At 38.8% G+C, this 13,431-nt stretch overlaps 2 protein-coding genes and 1 long non-coding RNA gene across 3 annotated transcripts; 2 read left to right on the top strand and 1 right to left on the bottom strand.

The window, feature by feature from the left end:
* Positions 1–876: 876 nt before the first annotated feature.
* On the top strand, positions 877–3,349 carry hmox1b (heme oxygenase 1b). The gene is made up of 6 exons (XM_083935756.1): positions 877–980; positions 1,121–1,177; positions 2,026–2,137; positions 2,254–2,469; positions 2,560–2,832; positions 2,927–3,349. The coding sequence occupies exons 2-6, from the start codon at positions 1,128–1,130 to the stop codon at positions 3,107–3,109; spliced, it is 834 nt and encodes a 277-aa protein (XP_083791882.1). The 5' UTR covers positions 877–980; positions 1,121–1,127; the 3' UTR covers positions 3,110–3,349.
* A 353-nt stretch (positions 3,350–3,702) lies between these two features.
* Positions 3,703–8,655, bottom strand: rnf11a (ring finger protein 11a). The gene is made up of 3 exons (XM_083931743.1): positions 8,309–8,655; positions 6,138–6,310; positions 3,703–5,400 (listed from the first exon to the last, which is right to left on the bottom strand). Exons 1-3 carry the CDS (start codon positions 8,405–8,407, stop codon positions 5,229–5,231), a joined length of 444 nt encoding a protein of 147 aa, XP_083787869.1. The 5' UTR covers positions 8,408–8,655; the 3' UTR covers positions 3,703–5,228.
* Positions 8,656–10,431: 1,776 nt separating this feature from the next.
* On the top strand, positions 10,432–12,546 carry LOC310964668. The gene is made up of 4 exons (XR_014593757.1): positions 10,432–10,568; positions 11,623–11,784; positions 11,870–12,007; positions 12,146–12,546. It is a non-coding gene; the product is annotated as an uncharacterized lncRNA (long non-coding RNA).
* Positions 12,547–13,431: the final 885 nt, after the last annotated feature.

Genomic DNA, 13,431 nt, shown 5'->3' with positions numbered 1-13,431 from the left:
CATTTCTCTGTGGAGTGGGTGCTTTGATCAATTCAAAGTATTTGTAAAGCACCTCAACCTGCTTTATAATATTGGAAATCTCACTTTACAATATCAGACCTTTAAAAAAATATGAATTTAAGCATGTTGATCTGTTTACAAAAAGGAACACTTAATGAACATTGCACAGATTGTTGTGATTTAACAAGCTGAACTGTTGGCTTGATTGGTTTCATGGCAGTTACATGCATATTATTGACCGAAAAGATAAATTCAAGTTGTTGGCTTAAACAAACTTAAGAATGGACAACCTCATAGAAAGCATCATGTGTCAGTTTATCTTTTATAATGGCAGCAGCTTCCACTGTTTGACATTACACTTCTCTATCTTCTCAGTATTGCTTATTGTTGACGGTTTTTCTTTTCATGTGAACTTTAATAGACTTATCAGAGCGCTATGTGGTTAAACTTGTTCATAAATGTAACGAACTGAAACAGTCATGTGATTGTTTGTCTAACAATAGTCACTGTTTCAACACTTCCTCTCTCTGGCTTCAGAAACTCACGTTAGGAGTCGACTCCTCCTCTCGGCTGATCCAACTTTGGAACCAGAGCTGCACTGTCATGTTAAGCAGTCAGCCCTCCCTCCCTCTGGTTTTCCAAAGCATTACTAATACTTCCTTACTCATGTCACATCCCGTAGTCCCTCCCTCAGAACTTTTCCAAGTTGTTCTCAAAGTTGCTGTGTCATGTTAACTCTCTTGGAGTCCCTCCTCCTGTTTTTGCTGAAGTTGCCGGATCATGTTTGGCTGAGGTTTTGTGATGCCAAGTTCCTGTTTTCATTCAGCTGCAGGAGGGAGGAGACAGAGGAGGATCATATAAAAGAGGGACAAGACTGCAGGCACACAGAGCATAAACTGTACTGCACACCAAGAGAGACAACAGTGAATCACTGTGGACATCGACCAAACTACCAAACCTGCAGAACTTCATCCTTACTGGTGAGTTAAAGATAATACCTACAGTGCTGTTTTTGTTGAATCTCATCGTCTTACTGACATTTTATACCTCTTGAATACCTGTATAATGTTGGAAGAAGGCTTGCAAAATCTATTCTGAGAGCTCAACTTTTTTTTTTCAGAGCCACAATGGAGATAGGGACAAAGACTCAGACAGCAGCAGAGCAGGTGACTGACAGGTGAGAATGAGCCGCTGTGATTTAATGTCTTTAATTTTCCTTGCATTCAAATTTCACCACCAAGCGTTGCAATATTCATCCTTGAATTAGGGCTGGATAACTCCATATGATAAATTATTGTCTTTCAAAGCAATTTCAAACATGTTGTCTAAATTGCACAATAACTCAAACTTCTCAGAAACATTTTTTGTAGAAAATGTTGGTTTTATAATCAAACTTTACATTACCAAAGTAAAATGTGATCAATTAGATTACATATCATGAGCAGATATCATGAGGATTGAGATAAAGTCATTTTCCATATCATAGCAGGGCTGGGTGATATGGAAGAAGATGATATATATACATATAGAAGGAAGATCTTCTATCATCAAAAAGAAAATCTATTGAATCTATTTTTCTATATTGTTTCTTGAACAATGTCACAATGTGGTTATTTCATATATTTATGTATTGGAATTTAAAAAAAAACTATATTGTGATATACATCGTTTTAGAGACAGAAAATGACCTGAATTGAGATTGAAGATTGTGACCACATTGCCCAGCCCTAGCCCTAGATAAATCTCTATAAACAGATTCTGCCATCAGTCAGGCAGCAGAGACTGATCCTAGATTATTGTGTTCAAACTGTGCGTACATTAAACTTGAGTTTGGATGATGTATTAGTGCTGCAGCATCCAAAAGTAGGTGCATATGTTTTATCAGCTGAACTTTGCCCGATTTGGATAAGATAAATATCTTTAGGTGCATAATGTATATCTTCTGTACTTTAGAGATTCCATTTTTTGTTTTTATGTTTATTTCAAGCCTTCCTCTCTCACCTCCTACCCATTTTCCTTTTGCAGGGATCTGTCAGAACAAATCAAAAAGGTGACAAAGGAGAGTCACGTCAGGGCAGAAAACACGGAACTGATGCTGAGCTTCCAGAGGGGACAAGTCACCCTGCCACAGTACAAGGTAAGACATTTTAAACTGATTGTTTTTGGATGATCTCACCTCGGTCATACCTTTTTTTTAGGATATTGGCTACCGTGATCTTTTTGTCTGACGCCGCCTCGCTTCCTCTTCTTCAGCTCCTCCTATGCTCGCTGTATGAGGTCTACAAGGCTTTAGAGGAAGAAATGGACAGGAACTCCAACCACCCTGGTGTCGCACCCATTTACTTCCCAGCTGAACTGGCCAGACTGGACGCCATTGAGAAAGACCTGGAATACTTCTACGGCCAAGACTGGAGAGAGAAGATTGTTGTCCCTGCAGCCACTAAAAGATACTCTCACAGGCTCAGACAAGTAAGTTTCATTGTATCATACATATATATCACATAATAGTTTCTCTACTGTTTGATACTGAAATAGCACTCTTCATCCCTGGTTTTTTAGATTGGCAAAGAAAACCCTGAATTCCTGGTTGCCCATGCCTACACTCGGTACCTAGGTGACCTGTCTGGAGGGCAGGTCCTAGGTCGTATCGCCCAGAAGTCCATGGGGCTGAAGGGCAACGAGGGTCTGTCATTCTTTGCGTTCCCTGGTGTGTCCAGCCCCAACCTGTTCAAACAGCTGTATCGCAGCCGGATGAACAGCGTGGAGCTGACGGAGGAGGAGAGGAACGGCGTGCTGGAGGAGGCTGTCAGAGCATTTGAGTTAAACATTCAGGTACAGAGGGATGATAGTTAAAAGTTTAACCTTTCACTCTTGTAATTGGTTAAGCCAGAAGCAGCTTATGGATGTTCTCATCTTTGTTTTACAGGTTTTTGATGGTTTGCAGCAAATGCTGAGTGTCACTGAAAACAACCTGCAGAGTTGTTCAACACAACAGCTCCAGATCCCTGGAGGCTCCGGAGCCATCCTCAAAACTACCTCACTGCTCAGGATGGTGCTGGGACTTTTTGTGGCTCTGGCCACAGTCAGTATAGGAATCTATGCTTTTTAGAGGAGACCCACAACAGAAATACTCCAGTCCTTTCTTTTACCTTGGAGGAAACATATTGGTTACTATAAGACCATTGAAAACTAGTATGCCTGTAAATAACAAAATACTGTATATTTTATATATTTTTTTAATTACAAACCACATTTATGTTTTTATGAAAGTTGAGTGTAATGATATTTGAATTCCAACACTGTTATTCAGTGTGCAGTAAAAATGTGCTTATAATACTGTAAATACCTTTTTAATAAAATATTTTGTAGAAAGAAAGTACCTCTTCCTTCTTCCTAATGCAACTTTGTGAAGCATTCGTCTGTGCTTTGGTTGGCACTGCTCACGCATGCTAGTTTATCATATTGGGAATGACACTGCTGATGTCCAGGGTCCAGCTGGATGACAGTTAGGATCATTTTATTTGAGACATTTGCACTAATGTTATGGCACCCAACCATGAACCTGCTGCGCATTTGGCCCCTTGGCCTAATAAAAAATCCCTGTCCATATGATTGCACAATTAATGAACATAATTGTTGGTAAAACGTCTTTACAAATAAGAAAGAGACAACATCATCCATGTGTAAAATTTGATATCCACCTTTATTGTGGTTTCATGATTTTTCCTAAAATCAGTGCACCGATGGCACACATTATAAATTAAAACACAAACTGATTTTTGCCAGAGTAAATTCCTGGCCTTTAATTTCTGGCCTAATTCATAGTGACACAAATCAGTACAGTGCTGGTATTTGTTTCCCCCTAGAGGACAACTAAAAGAAAAACAAAAGTCATGTCAGAGATGATTGTACTTCACAGGAATTGGCTAACCTCAACCTTAAAAGGCACAGCAGCCTGGAGTAAATCAGAAATGTCCTCTTGTTGTCACGCATACTAAACTGTTCAAATCTTTGAAATAATGCTTTACATTCAGGATAACTGCTGTAACTTCTCTTTTAACATTTTACTTGTTTGTGCTGTACGTGACAAAGTCAGTATCAGAGAGTACACAGCTAATACCGAATGACAAAAGCATTTTTATTTAGACCAGACCCCCGGGATCTCTGGATATGCATTGTTTGCTGTAGGATGGCCTTCAACACAAAACAAACAGCTTCCAACTACAAAAAAAGGGAATACAACAAGGTTTATGACTGACAGGGTTAATTCACAATGTTACCTCAACATGCAGATCCCCCACACACACACGCACACGCGCGCGCGAATCTACAAGCTAGTGAGTGCCAGATGAGGGGTATCCCAAGGTGCTTTAGGGTGATTGCACAGCATATCTTGTCTTTGTAAATCTCACTCACAGTAAACAATGAAGGACACACTAAGGACAGATATTTTAAACAAAACAGAACACAACCTCAAGGCAAAGCAAATGAGGATCCATAATGTGGGAAGGCAAAAAAAACAGATCTCCATTTATAAAAGCAGCTTCAAAGGAAAAATACTGCTGAACCGACACAGAATAGTCAAATAAAATAGATTCAACCTCCAAATATCTAAATGGTACCATTCTATGTTGTGGCACTGTAGACATAAATGATCATCATGGGACCTCATAGCATTACTTTGTTCAGAAAAACATATTTGTTTTGTGTTTTGATGATTGCATATCAGTAGAGAAGTCTGTGTTTTTGTAACACTCAAGGCCACATTTGTTTGAAAAACACAGTAACTTCTCTTGACCAAGACAATTCTCCTGCATTTTCTCTGTTGATCAAACATATTGCACATTACGTCTAGAAATGGGAAGTTAATCACATTGGTGACATGCATCTAATTACCATAAAATCACAAATTAGAATAGGCTGTCAGGCATACAAAAGTGAAATTACTTTGCAGTAATATTTTGCTACGTGTACCGATTTCCATATTTTTCATCTAGCTTGATTTGGCATATTTGTCCTACTGTAAAAGGCAGAGAGTTTCCAAAGCCCAAATAGGTGCATATTATCAGACATAAGCAGGGTACAGTTAACACCTGTCTGCATCCTAAACACCCTTCAAACATCTGCATAATGTCACATCAACTTGGCTACCTGTTTAAACAGCTAAGACAGTTTTGGCTACAAAAGGTGCAGTTACTTTTAGGCAGGAGCAGCCATCATGGGGCTGCTCAGTTGGTTTCATAAGAGGACAGCAGGGCTGCATCCACTGGCTCCATGCAAGAGGGGCAGGTGAAGGAGCGCATCAGCCAAGGGTCAATGCAATCCACGTGGTAGATGTGAAGGCAGGGCAGGAACCGGATGGGGTCGCCGTACTCAAAATCCATCATGCAGATCACACACCTGGTGGAGAGAAAAACGGGTTCATAATCTTTGTCAAATTAGCTCAGGTTAATGACTTGTGTATTTACATTTTCAAACACATGTAGACATTCTTTTTTCCTCGTATTTATGACCTGAAGTCTTTCACTTCAATTAAACTTTTTATAAGCAGATGACTCTGCAGTTAAGGTTTTCTAAATAGATAAAAGCATAGCTGAAAAAAAGCAAAGTTGAAAAAGGAAAAAGAAAGTCATCATATGATGTAATTAGGGCTGAAACAATTACTTGAGTAACTCAAGTTACTCGATTAGAAGAAATTATTGATTGATTTGTTTAATTTCTATCTCGCACATAATGCGGCTATGCGGTTACGGAGAAACAGGAAGAGAATGTGTTTATGCACCACTTTGAATTGTTTAAATAGAAAACTTATTCATGGTAAATTGCGAGTGTTTTGCCTTCGACAAACACACATCCCCCCCCCCCCCACGCATATGTGCACACACACCAGAAGGCCTGCCCCAGACATAATATATTTTTTCGTGAAATAATGCAAAATATAATACATTTTTATGCAAAATTGTAAAAAAAAATGTTTATCTTTTTTTAGGAATTTTTCTAATAAAATAAAGTACAATAAAAGTATAGAACAAGATACAATAAAACTTCCATGTGCATAATGAAAGATGTTCATATCCTCGTGAATCTAAATGCTGGTTTTAACTAAGGTAAGTATAACTCAATACATTTACACTTACTCTTTAACCTTCTTGTCAGAGGGGTCTGAGCCTGGGTCAAAGATGCCTTTGGGCAGGTGATGGATGAGACCGATTCGCTGGGCAATGCGGACCTGCTCCTCCTCGGTCAGCTGGTAAGCCAGACGACTCTCCCCTGGGGTGGGATGGTACACTGGCACAGACTGGGTACGCTCCTGGAAAAGAAGGAACAGAAGACAACCCACGTTTATGAAGCAAGCCTTCTTGGAGAGAGGATTATATAAGGGTCAATGCAAGTCCAACTCTGAGGTAGAGTCGACCAGTTGAGACGTCTCTATGTCGTCAAATTTATAAATGTTAACGCCCTTTACTCTGAGGTGGGCAGCCTTCTCTCTGCAAACTTTGTTGCATTTTCAACGATGCTGCAGTTGGAGTTGAGATCACACCTGCGGGTGAAGTTACTTTTTGAGTAAATGTACTTTGTTCTACTAGCCACATTAATTGGATTACCAAGTCACCCTACTAACACCTTAAGAATAAATCAAGGGTTAAAGGACTAATGTCTCAGCAGAGTTTGGAAAAAATGAGTCACTGCATTTATCTTCAGTAGACTGACTACTTTAACGGTGTCTTTACAAGTCTCCCTTAAAAGTTACACCGCTGCTGCTCTAGTCCTCAATAAGACCAAGAAAGCGGATCACATCACTCCAGTTTGGCATTTATTTTACAGTACTACTGTTGGTTTATAAAGCGCTGAATGACTTGGGGCCAAAATACATTTCTGATATTCTGCGAAAATATAAACTAATCCAGACCTCTCGGGTCGTCTGGGACAGGTCTGCTTTCTGTCCCCAGAGTCAAAACTAAATATAGAGAAGCAGCAGTTTAGTTTTTATGCACAACATATCCTTTAAAACTGCAGGTCGGCTGCAACTCTCACTTTTTTCAAACCAAGGCTAAAAACGTTCCTTTTTCACGCTGCCTTTTGTTAAATCAAATTACTATTTTATTATACTGTACTGTAACTTCTTTTCTTGTATTTTATACCCCTCGTATCCTATTTTAGCTCATGCTTGCCCTATTCTCATTGATTGTTGTGCCTTTAATGTTATATGTGAAGAACTCTAAATTACCTTGTTGCTTAAATGGGCTGTGAATTAACTCGCCTTGCCTTTACACTGGTTGACAGGTATAATAATCCCTGGTGGAAAGAAAATACGTACATTTAATCAGTCAAGCACTGTACTATAGTACAACTTTGAGGTACTTGTACTTCACTTGGGTGATCCCATTTTGTGCTACTTTATTCTTTTACTTCACTACATTTCAGAGGAAATATTATAATTTTTACTCCACTGCATTTATTTGGTAACTTTAATTACTGGTTACAAGTTACTATTATAGATTCTGATTATTGATTCAGATTATTATTACAAGATATATTCAACAAATCAAATAACATTGTTATAGATTAAGCTACACAGCAGTATATAAATAAATTAAATTACCCCACCGTTATCATCAGCAACATTAAAGTGATATTTACATTAATATATCAATAATTACAGTCTAATCATATAATATTCTGAAATGGGCCATTCTGCATAATGAGTACTTTTACTTTTTATATTTTAAGTACATTTTGATTCAAATGCTTTTGTACTTTGACTTAAGTAACATTTTGGGGACTTTTACTTGTAACAGAGTATTTCTACAGTGTGGTATTACTACCACAGTTGTAATACTTCTTCCACCACTGCTAATTGGTAGACATTATTTAATTTACGGAGGCTCTCAAATATGGAGGACTAAACATGACTTAAGTCTCAATAAATAAATAAATGCATGAATAAAAACAGGAATACACAAATGCATATCTAAATACAGGAACAAACAAGTACATGCTGAAATAAATTGACAAATGTAAAAATAAACAAATGCATAAATAAAATAATAAATACATAAATGCTTTACATTTATTTCACACATTTGTTATTCCCCTATATGTTTGTATTTCTGTGTCCATATGTTAATGAGGTAGGAGGTCCCATTTATTCATGCATTTATTTATTTATGTTGTATTTCACTGTGCTGTGAAGTGAAGAAGAAGGATACAGTCTATTCATTTATTCATTACTGCATTTATTTATTATTTATTGAGATTTAGGACTCAAATCCCCGGAGTGTGTTTAAATGGAGCCCCAGCAGCTCACCTGGTAGGGCGGCGGAGGCTCTCCGGGCAGACTGCCCCCCTCGGACTCGTTCAGCAGCGACAGGTCATCCGCACCTTGTGAAAATAGGCAGTTCCCCATTGAACTGAGACCACCATGAGAGGGTCCTCTTGTCTCTGAGGGGCACAGACACTTTCAGCGTCAACTGGAGCTAAGCTAACTAAACGGAAACACGGCGGGAGCAGCGACGTCGCTCTCCGCTCGGAATCGAAGCTCAGTCTCGATCTCTGCGGTGATCGGTTCAGCAACTGGAGACAGAGATGTTGACCGTATCAGCGACGTGTTTATTATGTTTCTGCCTAAGTCTCTCGCCTAAGTTGCCTTCTTGTGTTTACAAAAAAAACACAAACCGGAAATTCGTCATCAGGAGGTTTGCAAAACGCTACACTTCCGCCTTCAACATTCAGAATAAAAGCTTTTTTATTATTAGACAAAGAAACGTAACATTAAAGGTTGAATATGTAGAATCTTAATTAAAAGCTATATTTAAAAAAAAATACACCCACGGGGCGTTTTTAGGGGTACAGAAGGAAAGTATTGCTTTTCCATAAAAAATATATCTGAATTAATAATACTTTAAACATTTTTGACGGGTTTGACAATGACTTTCTGTCACGTTCTGTTTACACTGGACCAGCTCATAAGCGACCAGCTTTGCCAGGGTTGCATGTTGTTCGGAGCAGCTACTGTAGGCTGGTACTGGATGAAATGGAGTTTGCCAATACTGCGGCTGCTTATTCGTCCCAGCAGCTGAGTGACCGGAGACGGGCAAAAACCAGAGTCAATAGAGGCCAAGCATTCACTCCATGTACCGAGATAACGGAGTTCAACGACATTTCGTTAAAATGGCTACGTTTCTCCTTGATCGTAAGCTAACTTTCATGTTAACTTAGCGGTAACGGTAACTGTAACTGTAAACGTCAGTCAAACTCCTCTGCAATACTTGTTTTTATGGTGTGATTTGCCGGAGGGGATGGGTTCAAACAGGCTCAAACAGACTCTGGTCTTCTGTAGGCTACTGTGCAACGAACCTGGCAACCTGACTGCTGGAATTTTTTTGTTGTTGTTGTGACTACAATCTTGAGAAAATAGATGGCGGTGTTCTGCTTATTCTCCATATTCAACCTATTAAATTGTAAAAAAAAAACTGTTTCTATGAACCTACATTATACAGTTTATGGCAATATTTGAGGAAGTTAAGTCCATCCACATATGCTGAGGCAGGGCTGAAGTACTTAAGTCTGGACTCGAATCCACTTGTACAAAGTCTTGCACTTGTCTAAAGTGCCTTGTTGGGCTGTTAGGACTGGTCAAGTTTTTCCATTCATACAGACAGTTGCTTACATTGTATGCATTAACTAGTTAGACAATAGATCCGGAGGTGCCGCTTGCCAGCAGGCAAGGCATGCAACTGCTTGGGGCCCCAGGCCAGTAGGGGGCCCCGAGAGCTAACAAACTTTAAACTACAGCAGTGACAAGTTTGCAATGAAAGTAGGAGACCTGACCTCCCTAAGGGGGCCCCACATGACTCCACCAAGTTTTTATTGTTTGTTCAGACTTTTATTGTTCTTCATATTAATATGTTTGAATTATAACATTTTTAATGTTTATATTCATATTTTGAAAATAACCTAAATGTGCACTTTTTGAACAATTCTTATTTTTTTTTAACATTTTGCTATTTTTTCTGTTGGTGTCAGATTATTTATAACATAATGGTGATGAACACTGGTTCAAGGGGCTCCCTGTGAAGCTTTGCCTCGGGCCCTAACGCACGCTTGAAGCTCCTCTAGATGGATCAATCTTGTTCATAGATCCAACCTAACCTCCTAATCACTATATTAGCATTCGGAAGACACTATAGCTCTATGGTTTTGAACAGGACTCAATTTGCTCTGGAATTGGTCTTGACTTGGACTTGATTAAGTTGATATGATCTGAGGATTAAAAAACTATTAACAAAAAAAATTGTGGCGCTTTTATTCTGAAGTATTACCGGATGTTGTTACCGCTTGGGGCGGGACACAAGTCAAAGTTATCACATGGACGTCTTCTGTGGTTAACAGTCCGTGGATACTGTATGAGGTCTCGTTACTGTTATTTACTTATTTTTTATATACAACTTTCCGGTTGTTAGTGGCGAGAAACTTCCTGCTTTTTACGAACCGATTTATGTCCCGTTCTTCTCCGTTTGTGTCCGGTGCTGGTTTTTGATATAACGTCACTGTAAGAGGGGAACATGGTAAGACGACGAGCATGCTTAATAATACATAAACAAGAATTAACCTCGAAATGTTCAATACACCTCACTGTAATAAATAGCGTTATGCTGCGGCAACACATTTACTGTCATTATACCTAACTATAACTAACGTCATCTTGCTCATTTCTGCACTGTGGTAGAGATGTGGGTGGTGTATTTTTAATACAGTTACCAAATTTACATATTTTCCTACATACACGACTATACATATTGAAATCGCAGGACCGTAAAAATACTGAGGTCATGCAACAGTCATGCGATTCTTCATGTCATTCAAATTTCATATATATCAGTCATCTTACATGGGTAAGTTTGTTTCCAAGTTATGCCCTCACTGTAGCACACACACACACACACACACACACACACACACACACACACACACACACACACACACACACACACACACACACACACCATAGACACACATCAGTTCGGGAGTGATAATAGCAGGTGGATTCTGGGGGGCTTTATTGTTTTGTTTGTTGTTTGTATAAAACAAAAATATCGTGGAAAATATCTGTCTTAAAAACTCAGCTATGGAAGTAAATCGGTGTCATCTTTTTAATTAAAAAGCTATTGAATTTCTAGCACTAAATATTTATGCATTGAAAATATGTATCTGAATGTTTTGACCCTCTAACTCTTTATTTTTCAATGTTCATAAAGTCAAGGTTAAACCAATTCAACATAAAAAAAACATAGTAAAATTCCAGATACCAAATTCAGAAGCAAAATACAATGTATAAAATTCAATGTTAGAAATTCAAAGTTAAACAAATTCAACATAAAAAAAATGCAACAGCCCAAATTCAGCTGCAAAACTCAGTGTATGAAATTCAATGCTGATACCCGGGGAACCAAGGAAGAGTCATTGATTCTTGATTCTTTCTCAAAGAGAGCTGTGACAAAAGTGGCTGCTAGTTGGCTAATTGTGGACATTGAACTGCTCTTTATGTGCCCCTCAAATTTCCAGAAATATTAGATGATGTGATTTAAGTGAGACTTTTCCTTAATGCCTTCACACGTTTAGTCCACAGTTCATCCACCACCAGCACCACCCATTCCTCCAACCTGTGGAAACCAGCCTGGTAGAATCCCTCCTCCACCGCGACCTGGGCATGCTGCACTACCATATTGCAGCCCTCCAGTCCAAGAAACATGCCCTTCACCAGAGGCAATAAACGGTGCAGAGGTAAGTGTCTCATCCACGGGCTGGAGTTAAGTTGGTGCAAGTCCCTGAAAAGATCTCACACAGTCTAATCTCCTAAAACATCCAGGGCGCAACAGCTTCACCACTGCTCCCAGTTCAAAATGGACCCCAGTGTCCTCTGTCAGAAGAAAAAGAAGACAATATGTCTGATAGTGAAGAGAAACACCATCCAGGACCAGTGCAGGAAACAGACCCCGCACCACAGGTAGATGGGCTTTTAGGAGATTCTCTTTTAACACCTGCTATTATCACTCCCTAATCTCATTCCTCATCCTCTGTGCTGATGTGCGTCTATATCACATACAACACAAGTACAATCTGTTAATTTTCTCTCTGTCTCAAGATGACTGTGCAGCAAGATGAAGGAGCCTTTCAGATGGACCAGACTGGAGAGGACCAATTGAGCTGAAGCCTCAACAATTATTTAAAAACAAAGAAAAAGCCTGAGCTGCACTGAAGCACTGTTGCATGGTGCAGATGAGTGAGCACATTGATTTATGCTCAGGCCAAAGATGTTTGAATATGTCACATCAGCTTTCAGTCATCATCATTGACTTGCACCTTAATTGATCATTTAGTGCTTTGCTTATTTCATGCAAATTCTAGCCATATACTTTATAGGGCCTTTGAAAAAAATAGATATTTTTGCTCAGTTAAATAAAATAAGCTTAGAAATTATAAACTAAAGTGACTATTTATCCCTTTAAGGGAAACTTACTGATGCAAGTATGACTGTGAAAACAGTTTCGTCTTTCTGCATCAGTTTTTACCTCCTGTTACAAACTGGGGGAAAAGAGTTTAAAAGAAATGTACTATCTTATCTATTATCTATTGGGACCTAAAGTCAGGATGTCTTACCCTCTGCAGCTTTAAGCACAGCATTTTAATTGGTCTCCTCTGAATTCCCCAGTTTTATGGGATTATGGGCAAAACTAAATTGTTTTTCACAGTAAGTTCTCTAAGCTTAGAGTACTTGAATCAATTGTAAAATTACATTGCTTGTAGGTTTTAAAATTATCTTATTTTATTGATTTATTTAAATGAACATTTAGATCAATGTATCAATCAAAATGTTTGAATAAATTGAACTAAAGACTGCTTACACTTGTGTTTCTTTCATTTTTTTCTTTCCTTTATGTCCTTATGGCTGGATGATTAATGGGGTTTCTCAAGGTCTTGGCCATTGCCTATATATAAAAGCAGACAGCATGACAGCTCCCCAAAAGTGAAGCCAAACCATCTGGATTGCCCCCAGTACATGTCATATACCCGCCCCCTCCATATTAGCAGATGGGACATGAGCCAAACAAAAAAACCTCAAAGTATACGTCAAATCTTTAAGTCGTTTTTTTATCACGTTTAACTTTTTGTTTTTCTGATTAGTTTGGTTTTAATGAGTTATTTGATGCAACAAAACCGAGGTGATGCCATGATTGACAGCTAAGATCGACTCCTGATTGGTCGAAGGGTGTATGGACAGGACTTCGATGATCGATCCCTACTGCGCAGACGCAGGGTGTACCTAGGATATTTTAACTTCACTTGCACAGTGGGAGGAAGTGAAGCCACGTCGTCCATCTTATTATTCAGTCTATAGGGTTGACCTAAAGTCTTAAGTACTTTAAAGTG

This window comes from Echiichthys vipera (assembly GCF_963691815.1).
Source record: "Echiichthys vipera genome assembly, chromosome: 2".
NCBI lineage: Eukaryota > Metazoa > Chordata > Actinopteri > Perciformes > Trachinidae > Echiichthys > Echiichthys vipera.
Note: the sequence above shows the minus strand (reverse complement) of the source record. Positions and strands in the feature narration are given on the sequence as shown.

Coding starts and splice junctions, on each gene's coding strand:
- hmox1b (XM_083935756.1), top strand. CDS start 1,128: ATGGAGATAGGGACAAAGACTCAGACAGCAGCAGAGCAGGTGACTGAC. Junction 2,470..2,559: donor ACTCTCACAGGCTCAGACAA/GTAAGTTTCATT, acceptor CTGGTTTTTTAG/ATTGGCAAAGAAAACCCTGA. Junction 2,833..2,926: donor CATTTGAGTTAAACATTCAG/GTACAGAGGGAT, acceptor TTTGTTTTACAG/GTTTTTGATGGTTTGCAGCA.
- rnf11a (XM_083931743.1), bottom strand. CDS start 8,407: ATGGGGAACTGCCTATTTTCACAAGGTGCGGATGACCTGTCGCTGCTG. Junction 6,311..8,308: donor AGCCTCCGCCGCCCTACCAG/GTGAGCTGCTGG, acceptor CTTCTTTTCCAG/GAGCGTACCCAGTCTGTGCC. Junction 5,401..6,137: donor TCTGACAAGAAGGTTAAAGA/GTAAGTGTAAAT, acceptor TCTCTCCACCAG/GTGTGTGATCTGCATGATGG.